Below are 24,281 nucleotides of genomic sequence, written 5' to 3' on the forward strand. Positions count from 1 at the left end.
AACAAAGAAAAGGTTTCTGGATGCAGCTCTAAATTTATGTTTCAACTGCAGGAAATGCTCTTAATAGTCTGATTTTTTTTATGCTCTGCTGTGAAGCTTGACTCTGGTTTGGAGATCTTGAGTCTCAACTCTGTATGACAATTGCAGCAGAGGCTGAAGGTGAAGAAATGATAATGTGGTACTTGAAATAAAGTAGTTTTGCTAACAGACCAGAGAACATTGTCTGTTTATACAGGAATAGTGGTTAAACCTCTTCTGAGTTGCTTGACAAAATAGTTTCTTGCTTTAGAAAACAATGTGCCCATATAACCTTTAGGCTGGTCAGCGAGAAGATTTAACTTTCTGTAGTTTACAGTAGTGCTTTTGACATTGATTCTGTGACCCAGTGACATGATGTTAAATGATGTTTGGACCTTGATTCAATAAGGCGGAAAATAGGATGGCATATAAACAAGTGAGGCAATTGCCTTGTACAGTAAGGAATACTGGAAATGTTTCTTGTAATCTAGCCATGGCTTGGCATGACCTTGCTCTGACACCATGACTCAATAATGCAATCTTATCCTCAGGAGAAGTGGTTTGTAAAGATTATTATTAACTTTCTCTGGGCCAAGCGAACAACTGGAGAAGAAATGAAGCAATTTGTGGTTGTTTATTTCTTTTTATTTCTGACACTTCTTTGCCACCTGATTCTTCCTAGTGCATGGAGCCCTGCAAAGAGTCCTGGGACCTGAAGAAAAACCATTGCCAAAGCTTTTGTGAGGTACGTCAGCCTAAGGGCACTGTTTCTCACTTTGTTCTAGCTGTCTCTTTAATTTAAATAATTAGCTTCAAGGACACAGCTAACAAACATGGGATTTTTACACCATTCACCTTCATTTGAATGGATAAGCATAAAACAATTTAGCCATATTGAGTATAAATAAAGAATGTTTTTGCTGACCAAATAATTTATCTCAGCTTGAAGTTTTAAGTCTTGATCCAGTCACACTTATGTAGCTTCTCTCAGAAGGTAATACTAAATCCCTCCTGTAAGTTGCTATTTATACCACATGCCCTTCAGTCTTTTCTGGCCATGTGAGAAAGAGTGTCTTTGTTTAAAAGATAAAATGCCATTGTGTGAAAATCCTTGTGCAGTGTAGCTAGAAAAGTTGTCTTTCCTGTATATGAAAGTCAGACTGATTTCTGAAAGAATATCTCTCCAGTATTAGCTGGATTGTGAACTCTTAGTTCAGAAGTCTACTATCAAAAAATATATCAAAATATATATCAAAAAATTCAGGAACAAGTCTTTGGAAAACAGTTTCTGAATCATGTCTCACAATAACCTTGTGAATAAGCAAACCTAAATCAGATAAACAAAAATTAGAAGATCATTTTGTTGGATTTGAAACATGGCTCTGCTGAGTTGGAGGATGTTAGCTGTTATATTTCTTAAGTGTTTCTTAGTACAGAATGGAAATACCTCAATAGAATGTTGCTTTATTATAATGAAATCAATATAAAGGTGCACCTTGTGCAAGTCTATGAAACTGCATGTCTATGAAGATTTTCAACTTTTACTATAAAAAAATAGAATTGACCTTAATCAATATATTGGTCTCACTGCTATACTGATTTAACTCCTCCATCATCACTGTGGGCACACTTTTTTTGGTAAAAGAGCATATCTGATTTTAAAATGATTTTAAGCATCATGAAGATTATTAGGAAAAGCTGTGATTTCAACTAAAATCCAATTTTTAGATCCAGCTATGTGTAAATAAGGATTGCTGATCTATGTAGTTACAATAGAAGAAAACCTAAAAATTTCTCATGAAAACCAATCCTTGTAAGAATTCTTTAACCCAGATTAATTGCTGCTTCCTCATATACAAAACTCTAGGGTAGTGTATTAAAGCTGTTTTAGTGGATCTAATTTGTGTCATTCTCGTATATCACTTCTCACTCAGGCTGAATGTTTCCAGATATGGGTGAAAATACGTATAAAATTGGTTTAAAAGGAAAATATTTGTAGAACACTGTTCTATTTTAGTTAAAACCAGTGAGCATCCCTCTCTGATTAGTGTTTTGCGGTTGAAGCTAAATTTAGAACTTCAAAGGCTTGTAATGGAGAGCAGGACATTTAGCAGCTAACTGAAAAATGAGCTGTGAAATAAGGTGAGGAGGAGGACCCTTGAGGACCTATTATGCCTCAGGGAGCTATAAAGTTTTTAATTAACTAGCTGCAAATTTGTGATGTTTTAGGATTTGAAATTAGCTTCCTATACACACAAACACACACACACAAAAAAAAAAAAAAAAAAAAAGCACGGGACCACTTTCCTTTCTTTCTCTCAGACTTGTGTATGCTCCATGGACATTTTTTGATTGGATTAAATTAAGCTATTTTCCTTTGAGAGAGTTTTCAATTATTCTGTTTTGTAAAAAACCTGGAAGCAACAATTTTGTTTTGTGTTTCTCAAGGTTTCTGCTTGTTATGTACTTCTTATCTACTGAATAAGTTTGCTAATGTTAAAGGAAGCTTATGTGTGAAGAAGAAAAGGAGACAATTCATATGGCCCTTTTTTTTCCCATAAATTCAATTTCCTGCTGGTTTAGCTATTATCGGTTCAGGTGTTTTCCAGTGGGGGGAACTGCAGGAGTGCGTGTCCAAGGATCTCTGGGGTCAATAGGATACATAAGGACTGCTCATTTTGACAGCCTTTAGGCTGATTAAGCCGTTACACCCAAATACATAATTAAAAACCTGATTAAAAAAATCTGGATTGTTCTGTAGGACAAAGTGGGAGAGGTAGCTTAGCAGCACGTTCTTGGACAATAAGCTGACACATAGTCTGTGAAATGCCTGGGCCTCCTTAATCATGTAGGGTCTTTCTCCTTTTGCCAGAAATATGAGAGCAGTAAAAATAAGTAAAACAAATAATTTGAATATGGAAGGAAGTTGCAGAAGTTACATGACTAGTTGGATGGAGAGTGGTTATAATTCCTGTGTAAGGACAGAAATATGTAAATCTGTCAGAGTGGGAGGTTTTGGGTTGCTCTGAGATAGAAAAGCAGGCTATAGAGAAGAATCCCAGTTATATGGGTGCCCATGTATAGTTCCACGAATCACTTTGAGGGAGTCACGTTATCTGTTTTTACACCAAACTAAATAAAGCACCAGATAAAAGAGGAGGTAAAATCCCCATATCACACACAATATTCCCTATAGGGTGCTAGATGCTATTTTTAATAATTTTACTTTTAAGTGAACCTTGCAAACCTGTGAATGATGCACATGCTATAAAATGTCTAAGCATTGAAGCAACCTCTTGTACACTTAGGGCTTGATTTCCCAAAGACGAATATTTACTTTGATCTTTAATCAATATGTTTAAGGCTTACTTTACTCTGTAATTTCTGCTGATCATTTTATCAGAATTTATTAGTTCTAGAGTTATACCATTACTAATATGCTGGCAGGAACATAAAGATGCTGCAAAATCTTCTCTTGGCCAACTCAGTTGAAACTTATAATGAAACAGAATTTCACATATTTATCTAGAGCAGCATTATATCAGATACCGTGAGTAAAGTGTTATGAAGTACAAAGGGAGGAATGTTGGGCAGTCCAAAAAAAAGACTGTCTGACCATTGCTTCCCCTTTCTTTTGGGAATGTCTGTCATTGAGCAACTATGTAGCCTGCCAATGTGAGGAAAAAATGGAAAGCGGGTAGATATAAAAAACTTTGTTTCATTAAAGATGGTGGTCTTACTTGAGGGAATTCATCAATCTGTATTTGGAACGCTTTTTAGAAGTGGCTTGAATATATAAACCTCCAGGGACACTCTTGCAAAAGCTGAAAATGTGAATTTTCCTTTGGAGGTCTTGGAAAACGTACAACATTTTTTCTATTCCTTTTTTTTTTTTTGTTCCTGTCGAAAACTTTATACAATTCTTTTGTTTTTCCTTTAGCCTCTTTTCCCCAAGAAGAATTATGAATGCCTAACTAGCTGTGAATTCCTTAAATACATCCTGTCTGTAAAGCAAGGAGACTGCCCAGCACCTGAGAAGGCCAGTGGTTTTGCAGCTGCCTGTGTTGAAAGCTGTGAAGCTGATAGTGAATGTTCTGGAGTGAAGAAATGCTGTTCCAATGGATGTGGTCATACGTGCCAAGTTCCAAAAAATCTGTACAAAGGTAGAGATTATTAATATGTATTCATACTGGGCTAATAACTTCAGGCCATAATAGTCTCCTAGAAAACCAGGCCTTTCATTTCACAGGAGTGTGTATGGATGGTGCCTGTAGAGATGCGGCTGGACACTGGAAGGGTGGAAAGCCAGAGAAACATGCTGCTCAAGTTTGTGATTCTTTTTTTTTCCCCTTGTGAAGCCCATGTCTGGAAATCTGTGGAATGTAAACATGTGGCTATTATGAACCATCTTAAGCAGAACAACCTTGACAATTTATATGAAATCTTTTTTATTTTGATGCGTATGAGAAATAATGCAGTAGGAAAATATTTAATGATAAATAGTTCTAGTCCTATTAATCACAAATAACATTTATGTCTATAAACCAAGCAGGTAAAAATAGCCCTAAATAGAAAAAAAAGGGAAATTCTCTTGCTTCCAAGACACTTCAGAGCAGCCCCTTTAAAAGTTACAGAATGAATACATTCTTATACAAAGCACCTTTCTAAATCCAAATTATTAAAATGGGACATTTAGTTATTTCTTTCACCTTTCTGAGAAAAATGACCAGAGTGTTAAACTGGCATCCTTATTGTATGTGCAGTGATTTACATGATCAGGCTCCATACCACAACTGCAAAGCATTCCAGTAAATCTAACAGTTGGAAAAGGTGGACACAAAACAAACAAGCAAACAAACAGACAAACAAATGAAATAAGACAACCTGTTTTTGGAGATGACACAGGATATTGTGTTACTGCACGTTAGAAAGCCTGCTGCTGTTAAGCCTAATTATATAGGAACACAACTAACCTTGTATAACATCTTATCACCTATCTACAGGAGGTGCTTGCTTGTAAGAGCACATATTTCTTGCGAACGAAGTGGGAGCCCAATGCTGTACTGCCTTCTCAGCTGATGAATTCAGCTAATTAGCCTCTTCAACCTGTCTTTCTGAAACAAAGGACAAATAGAAGCAGAATAGGCTTGCTATTCATTTCCTCCAGGAGTACATGACCTTCCTGTCACTAAGGAAGAGCAAACTCTGCAAGCATGACTAAGAACTAGTGAATAAGTTTAGTACTTATCAGTTTGACAGCACTCACAGCTAGAAAATGAACTCAGATTGAATCTAAGACTCTATAGAAGCTCTTACAGTTTGCTGTTGATCAAGAGATCTCTGGAGATTAGTTAAGACAGTAGATATAAAATAGCTATTTGATTTGTTGGATTTACAAAGTGGATTTACCCTCTAGTACCAAGTGCTAAAGCCCAATTCTAAAAGAATATTAATGTAAGTATGCTTGCACCAAAGTCATGTATTGTAAATGGTGTTGGATTAACATAAATCCAATCACTTGTTATTATAATTGTTTATTGGCTTGCATTTGTTATAATCTTCTAACTGCATTTTTTCATCTCAATCAGTTACATAGTCCTCACATGTTTATTTCCCTTTACTGGAAATATCAAATGTTCTTTCCTACTCTTCTGTCATCTGCCTCACCCACCTCTTTTAGACTCATAGTATCACAGAAGGCTTGGATTGGAAGGGACCATGAAGGTCATCTAGTCCAACCCCCCTGCAGTGCATTATCTCAACTAGTAAAGGACTTCAGGAAATGTCCTTTCTCCATGGCCTATCAATTTTTTTTTTCTATATGGATGTCATGATGCTATAAATAACAGTAAATGCCAAAAGTAGATTTGATACTTCAGAGGTAGAAATGGGGGCAATATCTCTACTTAGAAGTAAATGAGTTTAAAATAGTAGAAAAAAGAAAGGAGAGAGAAGAAAGAGGTGGAACATGCTTGATTGGGTTCACTTTGCCTAATGTGTATGTATACATCCCCAAGTAAGGACAAGGACGTATATCTTTTTCTACACTCAGCTGGTGACAGCATAAAAAATTGCCCATCACTTTTTTCATGTTCAGAAGTTAGTGGTCTCTTGGATATGATGATACACCTGTGTGTGTGAACGTGTGAGGACTGTTTTTTAATAAAGAGTTAGGGTGTCTAAACCAGACTAACTAATTTTGTCTGAAATGTGTACGGGAGCAATCCATTCAGCAGACCGCAGTGGAGATCTGGGCAAGGTAAATTGTGAAGAGAAGATTATGACATTTAAAGAGTATGATGATATGGCAATATCATAATAGGATAGCTAGAGTCGGGTGTTTACCCACAGTTTAAAGGCTCCTTTCATGCTTCAAGAAAAATAGATTTATATTAAAAAAATAGTGTGTAGTTTTAAATGTGCACATCTGTGAGTCTTGGCGCAGCTATATTTGCAATCGTACTGATGCCATGAATGTATCCTCTGCTGTTTGAAACCCTCTCATGGAAACTTTTTGAATTCCTGGGGAACCAACATTTAAGGTACAGATTCTTATGATGGACCAGTGTGCATTTATTTTTCATGGCTTGAAGATGCCTGTGCCTTTAGAAAAATTTTTCCTGGGCTCTAGTATTGCACACACACAGCAGTCAGTGATTTGAATTCTTCAGTTAAGCACTGCAGACTTCAGAGGACTAATTTGTTCCAGCATGATGAAAGGGCCGACTATTTACATAATACGAAGCACTTTGAAGAGTGATTAGATCTACACATCTGGATACAAAATTGTTTGTGCTGGTCCTACAAAGTATTTTAAAATGTACTTGTGCTGTGCTCTTGTTGTTTGCTGCTGTACTCCATCTGCACGCAATTACATAACAGTGGAGAGGCTGAGATTCTTGCAGTCAAGCAAATCCAAGTGCCCCAAATGCAAACTAGATGGAAGTTCTCTTAACATGCAAATTGTAGGATTATTGTACCTCATAATTAAAGAAGAATTTTCAAATGTGGAAATCCGAACTGACATATTCTGTGATGTTGCTTATATTAGACTAAGACTGCTGGCTGTTGAAGGAAATCCAGGGTTTAAACTGCTGCGATAACCAGATCTGAGTACTCGATTTTCCTCAGGTTGATTTAGGTTTCTTCAAGAGCTACAATATAAATTTTTATTTATTTATAGCTAATTGTGTGATAAGATTTAGGAGAAGACCTCTTAAGATATAGAAGTGGATTGTTCACCTAAGGAAACTTTGATACTCGGTCATCTGTGGCAGACCAAGAAGGAAGCAATTTATCAAACCAACATATGCAGTTGGATCTCTGTGGTCACCCACCTAAATGACAAAATTACTTAAGTGCATATGATAACTTGCTAAGAAGGTTTATACGTCAGCATAGCAATCTTATTTGTGACATATCCTAAAGTGACAGAATACTGCACACTCAAATATATGAACGTGTCTACATCCAGAGAAATGTTTCTACAAATCCAGAAATCTACTGGATTTGTTGGTTTAATTAAAAGGTGCCAAATCTGAACAGTTGTTTTTTTCTTTCAAGCTGCTGCAGGTTTTTTGAAAGGGTGATATTGTCAGCAGTAAAAACCAATGGAAATAACTGTCCTTCAATGTCATTTTAAAATGGGATAACTTTCTCCAGGTTATCGAAGTATATTTGGAAAATGTTTTCTGCGAGATCAGTTTTAGCTTACAACTTTCACATCCTATAGTTTTTAAATGAAATAAAGAAATTAGCTCATTGACCTATCGATTCCCCCCTTTTTTCCTTCTGTTTGAGCAAACAATGTCCTTTCTGAACTATTTTTTATACAGCTTCATCCACATATGGTTTGATTGCATCTTGTAAATTGCTCATTTATTTTCATCTACATGTTCCTCTTACAGGTGTTCCACTGAAACCCCGGAAAGAGTTAAAATTCATAGAACTTCAGTCTGGAGACCTGGAGGTGAAATGGTCTTCAAAATTCAATATTTCTATTGAGCCTGTGATCTATGTTGTTCAGAGGAGGTGGAATCAAGGAATCCATCCAAGTGAGGATGACGCTACTAACTGGCAAACTGTGGCACAGGTCAGTTCTTTGTAAAGTGATATGGATCCCTAGCTTCCAGACCATGATCTAAAGGTCCTTTTCAGATCAGAGAAGTTAGATCACTTACAGATGGGGAGGCTGATGCAGAGGAATTTCTTTATGGGGTCTCTTTTCAGGTCATGACAGAGCTGCAAACAGGATCCAGATCTCCAAGGCCTTACTTCACTGCTGAATGAACTGTTTCCTAGATTTCCACAGGAGAAATGAACTTCAGCATTTTCACTTCCTGTTTTTCAGTTATAGAAAATGACTTCATAAAAATTGTGTGAATGTATCAGTAAACAGTGGTTTTCTTGTCCCCAAAAGTAAAAATATTGAGAGGTTTATGTTTTCAAAATGAATTTTTTCTGTGAGTTGGCTCTCTGTAGATAAAAATCTGTAGAACTAGATGGAGGCCAGTGAGTGGCTCTTTCTTGTAAGCATATACTTATGATCAGTTTCAATGGGAATTCCAAAGTTTCTGAAACCCACAAATCACTTGAAAAATGTAGAACTAGATACCAAAGTTCGTCGAAGAAAGTGTATAATATACATAGTCCTTTTGAGGTCAGTGGGATTCCGTGCACAGTCTCCAAGGCATAGCTTGGGTCTTATAAAAAAGGGAAGAAATACAGTTGGTGAAAAGGCTATTTAATTTTTAAAGATAAAACAGAGAGTGAAAAAAATTAAGTCCTTTATTCTTTGTAAAGTTGTATTTTTCAGATGTTAGCCTCCCAATTTGGAAAAGACTATGATGTCATGCTCTTATCACTCAGTGCAATCCAGACGGAAAATGTAAGATTCATGAGCAAATGTCTTTTAATGAGAAGCAGCCAACAGAGCATAAATTTTCACTTAGTTCTTTCCCAGTTTCAATCTGTTTTTTAACATGCTGACAGTCCACCTGGATGGCAGAGTTCCAATCATTTATCTAAACAGCCTCATCCTCATCCCTGCTGACAAGAAAAGTAAAATGATGGTTTTGAAAAGACCTACAAAATGTCATTATAGCTAGGATAAAGAAGGAAAGGCTGAATGAATATAAATATAAATATAACATAAAATATGTAAGGCGTTTAAATTCTCTGACAATCTGTGTTCATTCTCAATTCAGATTGTGTAGGAAAATCTATCTTAAAATCAAGCTTGTGAAACTGAACACTTGGAAGTGAAGTTCTTAGCTTCAAAGTGGTGCTACAGGGGACTGTCTTGCTCAGTAAAATGCACTGCAGCAGAGCCTGATGTGAAACCCTGTTTTTGCAAGCCCAAGGGAACATGCACACCTCCAAACCTGATGAAGTTGCCATGACTAATGTATTATCTCTCAGCTGAGGTGCAGTTCTTTAATATGCGTTCTCATATTCAGCAAACAGCCTCCTGGCTTTGCTGCTAGGAAAATACTGTGTAGTAGAAATGAGCCAGATCTGAATTACTCCTCACTGTTATCATGCCATGTATATGTGCTAGACTGTAGAAGCTCAACTCTTCTGACTGGTGGATCCAGGCTGCAAAGGTATCAACATTGCTGTGCTTTTTCTCATCGCAGAAACAGACCTCATGCACATTTCTGGAAGCATACACTATATGTACTCCACAGTAGTGGAGCATACACAAACCTCTACCTTCTTGCAGTAGATTTCCAAGAGAATGTATCAGAACTGTATTCCTGTGCAAGAGTGATAAGAATCCTAACAGCTGCCTTTCCTGCATGGCCACTAGGTTTTACTCGTCCACATTACTGAGATTTTTTTTCTTGTATGATTCCAAAATGTTAGGGTCAGACCTTAGTTATAGACAAAGGCTGTGGAGAGCTCAGCTATTTGGCTGAGAACTCCTAAGGCATCTCATTCCAAGGAAGATGATGCTGATTCTTTCATTACTCTGCAACTTAAGCTAGAGAGCACGTGAAAAGCAAAGATCAAAAACCCTGTGGATGAGGATCTGAATTTCTCTATGCCTATGTCCATATGTAGTGCAGTTATGCAAAGTTATTGTTAGCATCTTCTTATAAGAATTTTCACAATATTCTATCAGAGTTCCTCATCCAATACTCTATTTTTGTTATCTGTTGAAAATGAATGGGATTATAATTTTCAATAACTTTATTTTAAGGTGTTTACTTTTCAAAATAACTTGCAGTTTTCTATTGCCTTCATGTGAGCTAATTTGCAAGTAATTTCTCATGGCTTACATACCTTTTTACTTGGTATTTAGAAAACAATTTTTAAAAAGTTTGTTTCCTTTGCATTTTATTGTGTCAACAGGTCATTTTTTGATGTTTTCTTTTTAAGGGGGAAGGCTCAATCTAGCATTTATTTATTTATATATTTAATTCTTCATTTATTTAACACTCCAAGTATATAAAGAAAGTAAACACATTGAAAACAATTTTAGTTATTTTTAACTTCAGGAAAAAGGGACTTTTTTAACGTTAGTTTTTTACTGCATGTTTTTTGCAAAACTTGACATAACTAGCCATTTGACTAATTTCCAATGGTTAATATAAAAGTATGGAAGCTACAATATTGGTTAGTGTAGTTAGCTATGATGTAAAGTGTATGAAATGGTGATGTCAAATTTCTTACACTACTGTTTTATAAGGTTTAAATAGCTGAGCAGGACCTGCTGCACTATCCTATAAGAATACTCTATATCTTGTGCACAAACTTTTAATTCTATTTGGTGCTAATGCTTTCTAAAAATAACAACATTACTCTTTATATTGGAAATTTAGATAGTTAATCGCATTAAGTTAATTAATGAAGTTAATTCAAATCTGCCAAGACAGTTATTTTCAGACATCCGTGTTGTGTGAATGGATGTTGAGTGTATGTGTGTGTATACATATACAAACACAAGCATACACACACAGTCAAACACATATGTATACATATGGGCAGACAATAATGTTTACTTGTTATTTTATTCATCTATTGAAATAAATAAAGAGCTGTATTTACTGCTAGCTTGATTGTGACAAAAAGTGCTTCAGCTTGGATTTGTCTAAAACTAATCTTTTTTAACATTTAAAGTTTCTGATAGACTGAAAAATCCAAGTTCTGAGAATCAAAAAAAGTTTCTCAGCTCTTGACAGTGAAAAACCCGTGCTGGAGCTAACTACTGGTCCCGTACAGGAAAGGTTTATTTCTTCCTCATTCAAGAAAGGGCTTGCCTTGGTAAGCATTCCTAGAGAGTGGCCACCGTGTGTGGGATTGTGTTCTCTCCAAACAGGGGAGGTCTTCTGTCTTTTGATATGGTGGGTGCAGCACTGTCAGGTTTCTTCTGTGTTGGAGGAAACGTAGACTCAGTTCTTCTGATACTCTGGGTGATGTCCCTTCACTCTCCAAACTGCAAATTTTTTTATCACTGTGTGTTGTTTAAAAAGAAGGTGTAGAACTATGAACTCAGCAGGACAAGGTTGTCCTTTCAATCCAGGGTTGATAGTGTGAAAGAAAGGGAGTGAACAAAGTGAAACAGTCCATTGATTACTGTAATACTACTCAGTATACCTTTAAGTGGGCTTACATTATTATAAGACAGATATTGAAAGGACTCTGAATATTGTGGTCTCAGCTCCAAACATAATTAAATAGCGAGAGCTAAGTGAAGCCATTAAACAAAACCAAAAATCAGTTTACCATTAAGGCTGTAGAAGGTGTCTCAGTAATATTTAGTTCTTTCCTGAAATTTCTTAAATTTATGTAAAAGTTGCTTAGAGATGCCAAAGTAGTTTCGTAATTCAAAATCATTTTGGTGGTATGGATTGACATATTATTTGATCTTACAGTATTTCACAGTTGCCTTGGAAGACTGCCAGAACTGAAATCCATTATTTTAATCAGTCCTAGCAGAATAACTGAGCTGGTGCAAATGACAAACAAGCAAATGACAAACAAGATTCCTTAGCTGAGGAATTTGGGATCTTTTGTTCAGATTATTAGCCTTCTAACTAATTTCAGCAAAACTCTTTTTAAAAACCCACAGTGTTTTAATGAGTTAATTACAATTAGATATTGATCCCGACCTTGATCTCAGTTGCAGCAGTAGCCTGAATATACCCTTGGGGCTTTTTTCTGTTAACATAGTGATAGTTTGTTTTACTCTAGGTCACTGTCAAGTCATATCTGTAAGTTATATGTTTGCATGCTTGCAGGAAATAACTAGCACATTTGAGTGTTCCATAGATTGAAAATGGCAAAGGCTTGGTTCAGGTAGACTTTTTCTTTCATAGAAAGGATGAAGTAATACGTTCTATGGGTAACACAAAAGTTAAAAATGGGAAAGAAGATGAGGCAGTCAATGAAGTACCCCTGCTTAAGCCAAAAAGACAAATACAGCAGTCTGAATGGAAGAGGACTCTTGAATAGCAGCAGCATGTGAGGGGGCTGCTCAAATCTGCAACACTTGCCAGTCTGAGAGCAGTCAATAGTGCAATTTAGAAAGGCTCTCTTTCCTTTACATGAACACACAAGTGAGATATCTGTTTCTCTAAATTTTGCTTGTCACCTAACAAAGAGATTAAGCGCAGGATGACACAAATTTTATTGGTGAGGGATCTAAGCATGCCACTGCTGGAGATCTGAAGAAACTTCCTCAAGCTCTGACTATCTGAGTTAGGTCAGCTTTTTACATAGGCTGGAAAGCACAAATAGCAGAAATATAAATACACAAATAGCAGAAACGGTGCTGTGTCTTTTTTTGGGGAACCGATTGGCTTCATTGCAAATAACATTGACTCCCATACAAGGAAGATGGATTTTTAAAGTTATAGAAAACAGAGCTTATAAATTGCTAAATAAATTGCTGTCACTACGTTTTTAATGAGGTTGCATGTTTGATCAGTAATGATAACCAGTAATGATTGTATAGTGTATTTAGTCATATACATGACATTTGGTTCAGGTTCATGTGCTATTTTGATTAAAGAATTAAATTAAACCACAATAAAAATGATATCCTAAAGTAAATTTAAAACTGGATAGTTGACAATTAATTGCCACAGTAAAATACACAACAAGTGGATGAATTTCTGATGAGTTCTAAAAAAAATGCTACATCTTCTGTACTTGGCAGTGGTTCAGGGGTTACCATGAGGCTTTGTTTAGCTCTGGTGTTTGTACCTTAGGAAAAATAAGAAACAGTGCAGAAGATAGCTCTTTAGAAGTGTAAAGGGGAAGAAAAGAGATAGAGGAAAGCAGGATTCAGAACAAGAGCACGTAAAGCACTTCCTACTGAAAGGGGTCAGAGAGCATCTATGCTTATTCTATATTTCAGCAGCTAAGGCACTCCCCACAGAAGGTGGAAATAGAACTCATGACACTAGCAGTCTCAGTGGATGTTTTTGATGAAAAGGTCATCTCCTATGACCTGAGAAAGGTCTTCAGGGAAGAGTTAAGGCTGTGAGTTTCTTTTTGACATAAATGCCAAAGATCTTAGAAAGGCTTACATTTGTTACCTGAGGGTTTTGAGATTCCTATGAACCAGAAAAGGCAGCTTCTCACAGCACTGGATTTTGAGAAGCCAGTTTGGACCCCTAATTCTGAGAACTGAGAACTGCAGAAATCAGTCCTGTGACCTGGGATGATGAGTTCCTTGAAATGTCAACACCTGAACACTTGGACCCTGTTCACTGGTGAAGATTGTGATAAGTGGAAAACCAGTTTTGTGAATTTCCAGGCTTCACCTGTTTTCTAAAGGTTACCTTTTTTTTCCAGATGAGACTGTAAAATTGGGTGGTTATATGATTTTGTTCAGAACTGTGGATGCTTTGCAGTGCAGAATGATGCTCGGAGTCAGGTGAGGTGGTTGTACACAGCGTGCTGACACGGGTGTATATTTAACTACATCCTTACTCTTCAGTCTGACTGACTGGTGTTGCATGGGAGAGGTTAGCAAAACTGGCCATGTCAGAATAACAAGTGTAAGTAAGTGTGCCATTTTCCTCACCAGACTACGGATGAGCGGGTTCGGCTGCCAGACATCCGAGCGAGCAGGTGGTACCAGTTCCGTGTGGCAGCTGTAAATGTGCACGGAACGAGAGGCTTCACAGCGCCGAGCAAGCACTTCCGATCCTCAAAAGGTTAGTTTTTGTTCACTATGTCTGGTGCTTACCTTCCACTCACTGACATGTGGAACATAACCTGATTTACCTGCTTTTGTGGCAGAAGGCGTTTAGCGGGTTTTGGGTAGTTTTGCCACAAGCTTTAGAAATGGTATGACGTTTGTTTGAAGTCAACCAAAGAACTAAAGGTTAAAGATGTCATTATTCTTTTATCTATAAGGGATCTTGGTGAATAAAACTCCTTTTAAACATTTTCTTCATGGTTGGTATCAAACAACAGGACCCTGACTATGAAACATGAAGAACTGGGGTTTCAGTGTGTTACGCCAAGAGGTTGCTCTTATTTTTCTTTTTAGTTATGAGAAATATGTTGTGGCCATATGTTTAGCACAGTATTGAAACATTTTATTGAAACATTTTATTTCCTGTATCTTAATAATTTTAGCAGCATTGTTTTGATGGAACTGCAGGCTCTCTTAATATAACTTTCCCCTTGCTAGCACTTATTGTAAGGCCTTAAGAATAGAAAGGGTATAAATGCTAAGTAGCATTTTCCTGTTCATTAGAAAAGCATGCCAGACAATCCACAAAGTATTGTAGGAGTTTTCGTTGCCATTTCTGGTTTTGCAAGGGTTTGGGTAATGGAATAACTTTGAAATTATTTCTTTACCAGTAAATGGTACGTGGAGGATGAGGAAGATGGAGACAGATCTCCCATCTGTTGAAGCTGCAGGCATTGTCGGTGTTGTGCCTTTGACCCACGTGAAACGGAATTGTACTGGATGGCTCTCAGGCATAGTATAGGAGTTAGCACAGGCCAAAAACTATTCCTAACAGACAGATGGCCTGGATGTGGTCACCCTCTCTTAAAGGCAGTTGATAATGTGGGCATAGCCAGATTATGCTGGGTGACTTCAGTGCCACAGAATGAGATCTATCACTCTTCACTTTACTAATGGAAGTAGTTTCAAATAGAAAGACTTGTCTTTGTTTTAGTAGTGACAGAATCTTTACACTTGTATAACGCATACTTCAAGAAATGCATTTCATCCTTATTCTGCAGATAGTATTATCTGGTGATACAGGCAGTTGCCATCTATGGATTCCTGTGCTAGCTTTTAGCTGCTTGGCCACAGTTAGTCCTAGAAAAAATCTTATTGTAGATGCAGTTAAAGAGGCATTTGAGTGCTTTTGCTACTATGGATGGTTAAATTTCTTATTCAACAAGCATACGTTAGACTCAATAATTTTTTGGTGCTCTAACCACATTTGTGGTAGGAAGGTTGGCTGGCATAGCTATCCCATTACTGCTGTGACCACAAACCTTTTCAAGTATAAAAGAAGTATTATTTTAAGAATTTATTATACTTAGGTAGCATATAATTTCAGTCACATCAAAAATACACTTCCTCAAGCTGTATTGAGTTTACTGCAAGGAGTCAGCAGCAGCACTAGCTTTCTTTTTGCTTTTCTTCACGGGCACACTTCAGCAAATACAGCACTGTGTTGCTCAATTTGGCACTAACTCAGGTCATTGTCAGTTGTTTTGCTGAGTTTGTAAAGATTTTCCAACTGTTCTGATTGGAACCACTGTAATTGTAATTGCATAAAGGTATATCATGATATCACTGAGGTTTTGGCTTGAGCATGACGTTTTCAGGCAGGATTTGTATTACTTGCCAAAAAACTCGTCTCCTACTGAGTGTGCTAACCACAGGAGTGTATTGTTCAAAATACCTATATTGATAATTCATATAAGAATATCCATGGTAAGTCATACTGAAAGTCTCTTCAGCCTAGTACCCGAGCCCAGCCAAAAGCAGGTTTTTTGGAGAACAGCATAAGAACAGGATAAGCACATGGGGATATTTCTGCAGAGTAGCATCCCAGCTGGCAATGATTTGCCTTTCAGGAGCTTGTGGTTTTGAAATGATTACGTGTCCAGAGTCCTATTTTTCATGAGCCTCTGCAGCTACTTCTGAAGAACTTGGTCTCCTTGAAAGGTGCTTACGGCTTTCTGGTGGAAGTGGGGAGCACCCACCTTTAACTTTGTGACAAGGACCACGGAAGCCGGTAGTATCTCTCTCTGCATGTTCATACCTAATACACCAATATCAGTAATTGTGATATGGCAGAAAGTATACAGCCGGCATTGTTCAAAAGGCTTCTATAACCCTCAAAGCAGTGATTTTCAAATCTAAACCCCAGCTCTTGGTAGAGAATAATGAATTGCCAGGCAAACGCCAATGAGTTCAGTTAGCTACAGCTTTGTAGCCAAAATCATCCTGCTCTGGCAGCTCATTTGACTGATTTAGAGGCTTTGGAGTTGTCAGTGATTATTCTAAAGGCATTGTGTTTGCCAGATGAAATGTGTAGAAGCACTGGATGATACAGTTGAAGACACTGGTGACTATTGGGAAGGATAATGAGATGCTTCAGTCAGTTTTTCTTAGCCTCCTTGTCCCCAAGTAGGTGCTCATAGCAGTAACAGTTTTAGTATCATACAGACATTTAATTACTGCTTTGGAGCTCAGTGGCAAAAGGTGGCCACTGCCTGGTGGAGCAGCAAGAAACTGCTGCTCAGATGGGCCTATTTTTTGTTGGCCAGTGTCTGCTGGCCCATGCTGAGCTCATACAGGCACATTTAACCTCCAGTTTGGAAAAGGAAAGTGGGTTTTGGCACATCACCTTTGGAAGGTTGCTGACTGTCTAAGCTACATTTGTGTGAAGTGTGGACAGAAATTCACATTAGTTCTTGGACTGTTTGAATTCACTTTGTTGTGCCAAGACTAAGAGAAGATTATTATCTTCATCAGACTTAACAGAAGTTTTCTTCAAAAAGAAACCCTTTGATCAGGAAACATGACAGCAATTCTTAAGACAGTTTCTAGTACAAGATGCTGAACTTTTACCAGTTGCTCATAAATTACCATTAGTAGAAAATTGTTTTGGTTTGTTTTCTTCTTTAAAGGAGGAAAAACATGATATATAATCTAAACCTAGGGAGGAATATGGCACCGGAAAGTCTCACTAAGTGTTTTAAGCTGTTAAAAAGAACATTCAGAAACATTGGTGCTGTACTTTTCTATTACTAAATAAAGCTTCTTCGTATCCAAATTAATTTGATTTCCCAGGCATGAAAAAGACAAAACCAGAAAAACAAGAATATTTCATTAAACATTCCAGCTTACCATTCTTCATCTAGTTGTGTTTTGAGGTTTTATCTACTGCAGCTTTTGATGCTACTATGCTGTAAATATTTGAGGTGAAGGTTTATTAACTCTTCTACACTGCCTCATGTGTTCATTTATGCAATTAATCTGTAAGTAATAAAGTGACACAGCTGAGATCATTTATGAAATATTCAGAGCTTAAGCAGAAAGAATTTTTGTATGATGCTTATTTCTTTTTTATAGAGAAAATGAAGGATTTTCATGTGCTTATCTGGCATATCCCTTCACAGGGAATGAAGTGATGCTTCATTTTGCCAAAATGTTATTCCAAAATTACGTGAAACACAGACTAGCCTACACTTACCTGTTTGGAGCAGAGTGGCTAGAAGATGAAGTGAATACTGCACCTAGGAGAATGTGTTCTTTCCTAGAAGTAGAACGCTGTACATGAACTTTCAGACTGATACCGTCAGCTAAAATTGATCAAAACTTTCTGCTATTTTGACAGTGGTTTCTACTTCACTTTTCAGGGTTTTTAAATAGTGTGTACTTTCCTTTTCATCTTCAACTGAGGGGCAGCAATTTGCAATACCAGCAATAAAAGCTAACAAATGCCTGGCAGAACATTTTTGATCCCCAAAGGTACAAATCTTTTTCTCTTCGTATTTTGACTGGCTCTCTACAAGCTGCTTCATTTTCTCTGGAAGAAGGAGAGGCCTTTTCCTACAACCCATAAATGATTCTTCCAGGGTGAAAAACTACCCATACTTTTCTCCCATTAAGCAGGCACCAGATAGTCTAACCCAACTGGTCAGAAGCTGCTCAGCACTAGTAACATAACTTTTAATTTGTTACATTTGAGTAAGAGTTTTTAGGCTTTTTTTTGGTTTTTTTGTAGGCTTTTTATGATTTATGATGAGAATGAACTAGGACTAACAGAGACTGCAGTCAACTAGAGAGATAGGCGTTAATCATTTTCATATAGTATAATGTCTTACTGATCTGTAGTTAGGTACTCTGCCGTTGTTTGAGACACAAAGCTTCTATATGATGAACACAGTGAACCTAAACCTTACAATACTTCTACTTCTGCTCAAGGTTTTCATCTTTAATGTGAAGGCAGTTGCTAGCATACACAGGATAAATTGGCAAGCAAAAGGGCACAAACAACATTGTTTTCACAGCACATAAGTACCGTGCTGGATGTGATTTCATGCATACATTACTGAGTGTTAGTAAAACCAGAACAGACACTCTCTTCTGGCAATAAAATTCTTTCTGTTGCTCCTTTGGGACCAATGATTTTTTTATACTGTTGCACAGCTGGTTTATGTGTGCCATTTCCACTGGGCAAAGCTGGTCTCCCTGCTTGTGCCTTGGAATTGTTTAATGGTTGGAAACTTGTATAGAGACCAGCTTCAGCAGATTTGTAAAGGTGGAAGGTCTAGTGTTTAAAAGATAGCAATGGGAGATCCACTTTAAAAATGGAAAAAAAGCTTTTTAAAAAGGGTTTTAATTAGAGTCAAACTTGCTATCACTTTTACAGCTTAGAATGAGAATTCTGGTTCCAAAGTCAGTGTTTTCTTCTCTGACATATATTCCAAAGCATTTACTGTTTTCATTTCAGTTGCCACATTTAAAACCAAAGTGGATGCAGAAGTGCATGATGTGATTTTTGTATATAGCTTGCCCATGCTGCTTTGTTATGGTTGCAAAGTGCTTCCAGAGCCTATTGATTGAAAAAATTTAGTAAAAATATAAATTGTCTATCACTATGTTTACAAATATGAGTGTGGGAATATGTGCATTTCGAAATGGTGATGAAGTGAACATTTTCTTTTTTTTCTTTTATTTTCAGCAAGTAATCCTCCCTTTTGGGTACTGGAGACAGAGTTTTGCTTGTGATGACTAACTAGTCAGCAAGACAAGAATTTAAGTCCTTTGGGTATACTCAAACCAGATATAGTCCAGACAAATGCAGTACTTACTCCATGTGCTGGAACAGCAGCTTCAGCCTTGACCTAATGAAGCTATCATTTCTGGCAGGGAGAAGTGATTTACTTGTCAGGCTGCTGCGACCAGATTTTTTTTTCAAATTTGAGGACAGCTGCCTGTGCCAAATTCTAGTATATATATAATGACTTTTATTTTATTTGAGTTGTAGTATAAACTGCAAAGGAAAAGCTACAACTATCATCACGTTTTTCTGCAAAGCAAAGAATTTGATTTAACACTCAGATAAATTTGTGTATATAAATTTCAGAACTTAACGTTTGAAAAACTGGCAGTAGTTTCCATTCCAGTAATTTAATGTTCATGTAGCTGAATTGTACATGTGGGCATTCAGTCAAAGGGATCACAGATCTATGAAGACTGACAACAGAATGGCTATTAGCTTTACGGTCAGCAGAATGCCAGTTTAGCTTCATTGTTGGGTTAACAAACACCTTATGTATATAAGCTTTATAAACCAGTACCAGTTATTAGACCTTGATGTATTTCAGCACGACTTGTGCTGTGCTTTTAGTGTCCGCATAGATATGAGGATAACAGAGCATCTTATGAAAGCATGAATTTTCCATTCAATAGTGAAAGCTTAAAAAAAATCAGAAAAAAAAAGCAACTAATCTTTTTTCTGGTCATTGGCAGGCATACGTTACGGAGGAACATGCTCTTAACAGGTTTTTGGGTTTAAGGAGTTTTTTTGTTTTGGTTTCTGTGAGGCTTCAGGGAGGTATTGGGGTTTTGGAGGTTTTTTTTGTTTTGTTTTGTTTGTTTGTTGGGTTTTTTTTCCATTTTCAGGTTGGGTTTGGATCTTCAGTATTTTTTTCCCATTGATAACAGATATCACAATATCTTGCCTTGCTGCTCACCTGTTTGTTTCGCTGGAGAAACTCAGTCCTTTCAAATGAAAGAGAAGTTTAATATTCTTGGGGTTTTGGCTTACAAAACAATAGTTTTGTCAGTTGTAAGACTGATGAGTGTCACAGAAATATATAGAAACAGGTGAATAAATTATATAGTTGTATTGAAATAGTTAGTATGGAATGGGTCCTCAGATAGTATAAACTGCCTGCTAAGTGGCTTCATATTTCAGGTAACACAACCCAAATCCAAGAAATATTTTAGTGTTGTATCTGTAGAATCAGACATGTTTTTTTCAGATGATTAAATGCAAAACTGCAGTAAATCAAGTTTTGTTCATCTTTGACATCTTATGTCCTTCTAGTTCCCTGTTTTCTCCAGCTAAGTCTCCTAGTTTTAAAAAAGGTCTTCTGGAAAATGTAGCACTTCGAAATGTCTTGCCTTTTCAGAACTGTCAGCTGCAAGTCTTCTTCCTTTCTGTCTTCTGCTGCTACCACCACCACTCTTCCTATTGTTTAAAGGCATTTTTGTGGAGGACATTTGTGAGGTTTGCAAAAGACAGACTTTGAAGAGAGGGGGCACTCAGGAAAATGTTTCTGCTATTTCTGTATTGATTCACATGTATAGTCCCTTTAAGAAGACATTTATTCTTTCCTCTGTAGTTAACTGTAGTTGCCCAATAATTTTTAATGCAGTGTTTACATTCTCCTACAGCAAATTACAAACACTACTATGTTTTCTTTTAAATATGGATTGGCATTTCGTCTGCTGACTGGACAGTTTCTAGTGAACACAGAAGAAATACTACTGATAAATTAATTTTTTCAATAAACTGGAATTATAAAAAGTACAAGGTGAAATGCTGGTGCTATAGAAGTCAGAAGAAATGATACATTGGTTTCAATATGCACTGAGTTCTTCCTTACTGTTTTCTTTTTCTGCTTATGTTTCTGGGAAAAACAGGGAGGTTTGAAGTTACCTTAAAAGAAAACCAAATTCCTATGACTGAGAGATATAAAAGCTCTGTTCTAGTCAATTGTTAACTTTATGCAAGGAAAATTACACAGTATCTTGCATTCTTATGGAGAGAGAAGTATTTGCTAAGGAAGAAAGCATTTGCTTTTAGACCTATGAAAAACTGGTAAATAGAAGTTTGAAGTATTTTATGTAATATTCTTGGTCTAGAAGAGTAAATTTGTCATTTGACTTTTAGATATTTTAATGACTCTCAGAGTTTTTTATAGGTGCAGAATGAAGCCAAACGTGTTTCATAGTCAGAATTGATTTTGCATATAACTGAGCATTTGTGAAGACATTATCTGAAACATTTTAATTCTATCCAGTATGTTTTGTATACATAATACATGATGTGTAGTACTTCTGGGAGATAACCTGAATAATTCACCTACAGCAATATGATCATGTTGCATTTCAGGTTATAAATGTTTTATTGCCGTAATACATTGTCATATAACATAAAAAAACCCTAACATCAGTGAATGTGTGAATCGGCGAAGCTGAAAGATTTGGGATTTATGAATGATGATTCTGTTTATTTTTATTGTACCTAAATTTGATTTTAAATCTACTTAGTATATTAAACTGCAGAAGTAAACAAAAAGTTATGTTAGCGAACAGTGCAAACCATTTAACTCAATCAGTGTCTTATATTTATCACTTCTAAAATAAATAGCTTTTTTTACTTTAAGATGGAGTTCTTGGCTACTTCACAGATAAGGAAATAAATACAAGGACACTGCTTCTCCAAAGTCAGAAAAAAAAGTAAAGGGAACTGGCTTGCAAGCTCATTTAAAAAAAAAAAGAGTGAGAAAAAAACCTCAAAGAATTCTCTTCATTTTGAAAATCAAGTTAGATTTCCAGAATTCTTAAATTCAAGTATGCTTTGTAACTTTTATACCCAAACGTTAGGTTGAATTATGTATGTGGGGAAAAAGGGGCATCCATCACTATTTAACCAAAGTGGCATGTGTGAGGAAACAGGAGCACCCATTGTTATTTAACCCAGAGCCCTGTTAAATAACAGGAATAAGCCATTATTTCACATCTGTTGATCTTTAGAAAGGAAATGCTGTCTTTATTAATTCTGAATGTGTCAGTTTGCATGATGGAATTTTTAAGTGAGACCGTTTGTCATGGGGTTTATCTGATGAACTTAGTATGCCTGGAAAGTTTATTTAACAGCTCTTTTACCATTATAAAAAGATGCAGGTGAACCATGCAGTAAATGAATGCTTGGTGTCCCCTCTTCACACCTCCAGTTTTATTTCTGGCAAAACGTCATGACTTATTTGGATAAAAAGGTATTTGAAGGAGGTTTGGTTTTTTTTTTTTTGATCAGATTGTTTTTTCTTGGCTACACAGAATCACAGAATCACAGAATAACCAGGTTGGAAGAGACCCACCGGATCATCGAGTCCAACCGTTCCCATCAAACACTAAACCATATCCCTCAGCACCTCGTCCACCTGTGCCTTAAACACCTCCAGGGAAGGTGAATCAACCACCTCCCTGAGCAGCCTGTTCCAGTGCCCAATGACCCTTGCTGTGAAGAATTTTTTCCTAACGTCTAGCCTAAACCTCCCCTGGCGGAGCTTGAGGCCATTCCCTATTGTCCTGTCCCCTGTCACTTGGAAGAAGAGGCCAGCACCCTCCTCTCTACAACCTCCTTTCAGGTAGTTGTAGAGAGCAATGAGGTCTCCCCTCAGCCTCCTCTTCTCCAGGCTAAACAACCCCAGCTCTCTCAGCCGCTCCTCATAAGGCCTGTTCTCCAGCCCCTTCACCAGCTTTGTTGCTCTTCTCTGGACTCTCTCCAGAGCCTCAACATCCTTCTTGTGGTGAGGGGCCCAGAACTGAACACAGTATTCGAGGAGCGGTCTCACCAGTGCCGAGTACAGAGGGAGGATAACCTCCCTGGACCTCCTGGTCACACCGTTTCTGATACAAGCCAAGATGCCATTGGCCTTCTTGGCCACCTGGGCACACTGATGGCTCATGTTCAGTCGCTGTCAACCAACACCCCCAGGTCCCTCTCCTCCAGGCAGCTTTCCACCCAGACTTCTCCTAGTCTGTAGCACTGCACAGGGTTGTTGTGCCCCAAGAGCAGGACCCGGCATTTGGCCTTGTTAAACCTCATGCCATTGGACTCAGCCCAGTGGTCCAGCCTGTTCAGATCCCTTTGCAGAGCCTCCCTACCCTCCAGCAGATTGACACGTCCACCCAGCTTAGTGTCATCTGCAAACTTGCTAAGGGTGCACTCGATGCCTTCATCCAGGTCATTGATAAAGACATTGAACAGGGCTGGACCCAGCACTGAGCCCTGGGGAACCCCACTTGTCACTGGCCTCCAACTGGATTTCACACCATTTCCCACCACTCTCTGGGCCCGGCCATCCAACCAGTTTTCCACCCAGGAGAGTGTGCGCCTGTCCAGGCCAGAGGCTGAGAGTTACCTAAGCAGAATGCTGTGAGAAACTGGGTCAAAGGCTTTACTGAAGTCCAGGAAGACCACATCCACAGCCTTTCCCTCATCCAGCAGCCGAGTCACTACAGTGAACTACAGGTTCATAACATGCCTTAATTACTTGGAATTTCTTTTAGCTACCACAGGCATGTAAAAAAACCAAGTAGGAGTTAAAAAGTAGGATCAAAAAAGTAGGAATTAGTAAATAGCAAATTGGACTTTAGAAGCTAAGTTGCAAAATTTCCATTGATTCACACTACTTGGGGTCATGATATCATATATTAGGTCCACAAAGGACCTAGAATTCAGTATTTGAAAAGTTTTAATATTGGAACCTCTTACTGTTAAGTCTCCTTCTTGATTCTAGTGTCTGCACAGAGACAACTGAAGGAATAATATCTCAATTGATATTGACCAGAAATTAAACCAGAATGGGGAAATAAATCACAAAGGTAGCTGATTACTTTTTGTAGTTCTAAAAAACCCCATAGACTTTTATGACATCATAATATATCATTACATCTTAATTATATTTTTTCAAAGGAGGCATTTATGTCTTATGGTGGTTGATATCAATACTAGAATTTTGAA

General features: G+C 37.4%; 1 protein-coding gene across 1 annotated transcript in view; it reads left to right on the forward strand.

Annotated features, from left to right (window-relative positions):
- The window catches only part of ANOS1 (anosmin 1), a 138,037-nt gene that overhangs the window by 81,670 nt on the left and 32,086 nt on the right, over positions 1-24,281 (forward strand). Inside the window, exons 3-6 of the mRNA XM_069849964.1 lie at positions 701-763; positions 3,959-4,181; positions 7,926-8,110; positions 14,060-14,189. Of these exons, the coding sequence (XP_069706065.1) occupies positions 701-763; positions 3,959-4,181; positions 7,926-8,110; positions 14,060-14,189 (601 nt within the window). The remainder of the gene's footprint in view (positions 1-700; positions 764-3,958; positions 4,182-7,925; positions 8,111-14,059; positions 14,190-24,281) is intronic.

Source organism: Phaenicophaeus curvirostris, chromosome 1 (assembly GCF_032191515.1).
Source record: "Phaenicophaeus curvirostris isolate KB17595 chromosome 1, BPBGC_Pcur_1.0, whole genome shotgun sequence".
Classification (NCBI taxonomy): Eukaryota; Metazoa; Chordata; class Aves; order Cuculiformes; family Cuculidae; genus Phaenicophaeus; species Phaenicophaeus curvirostris.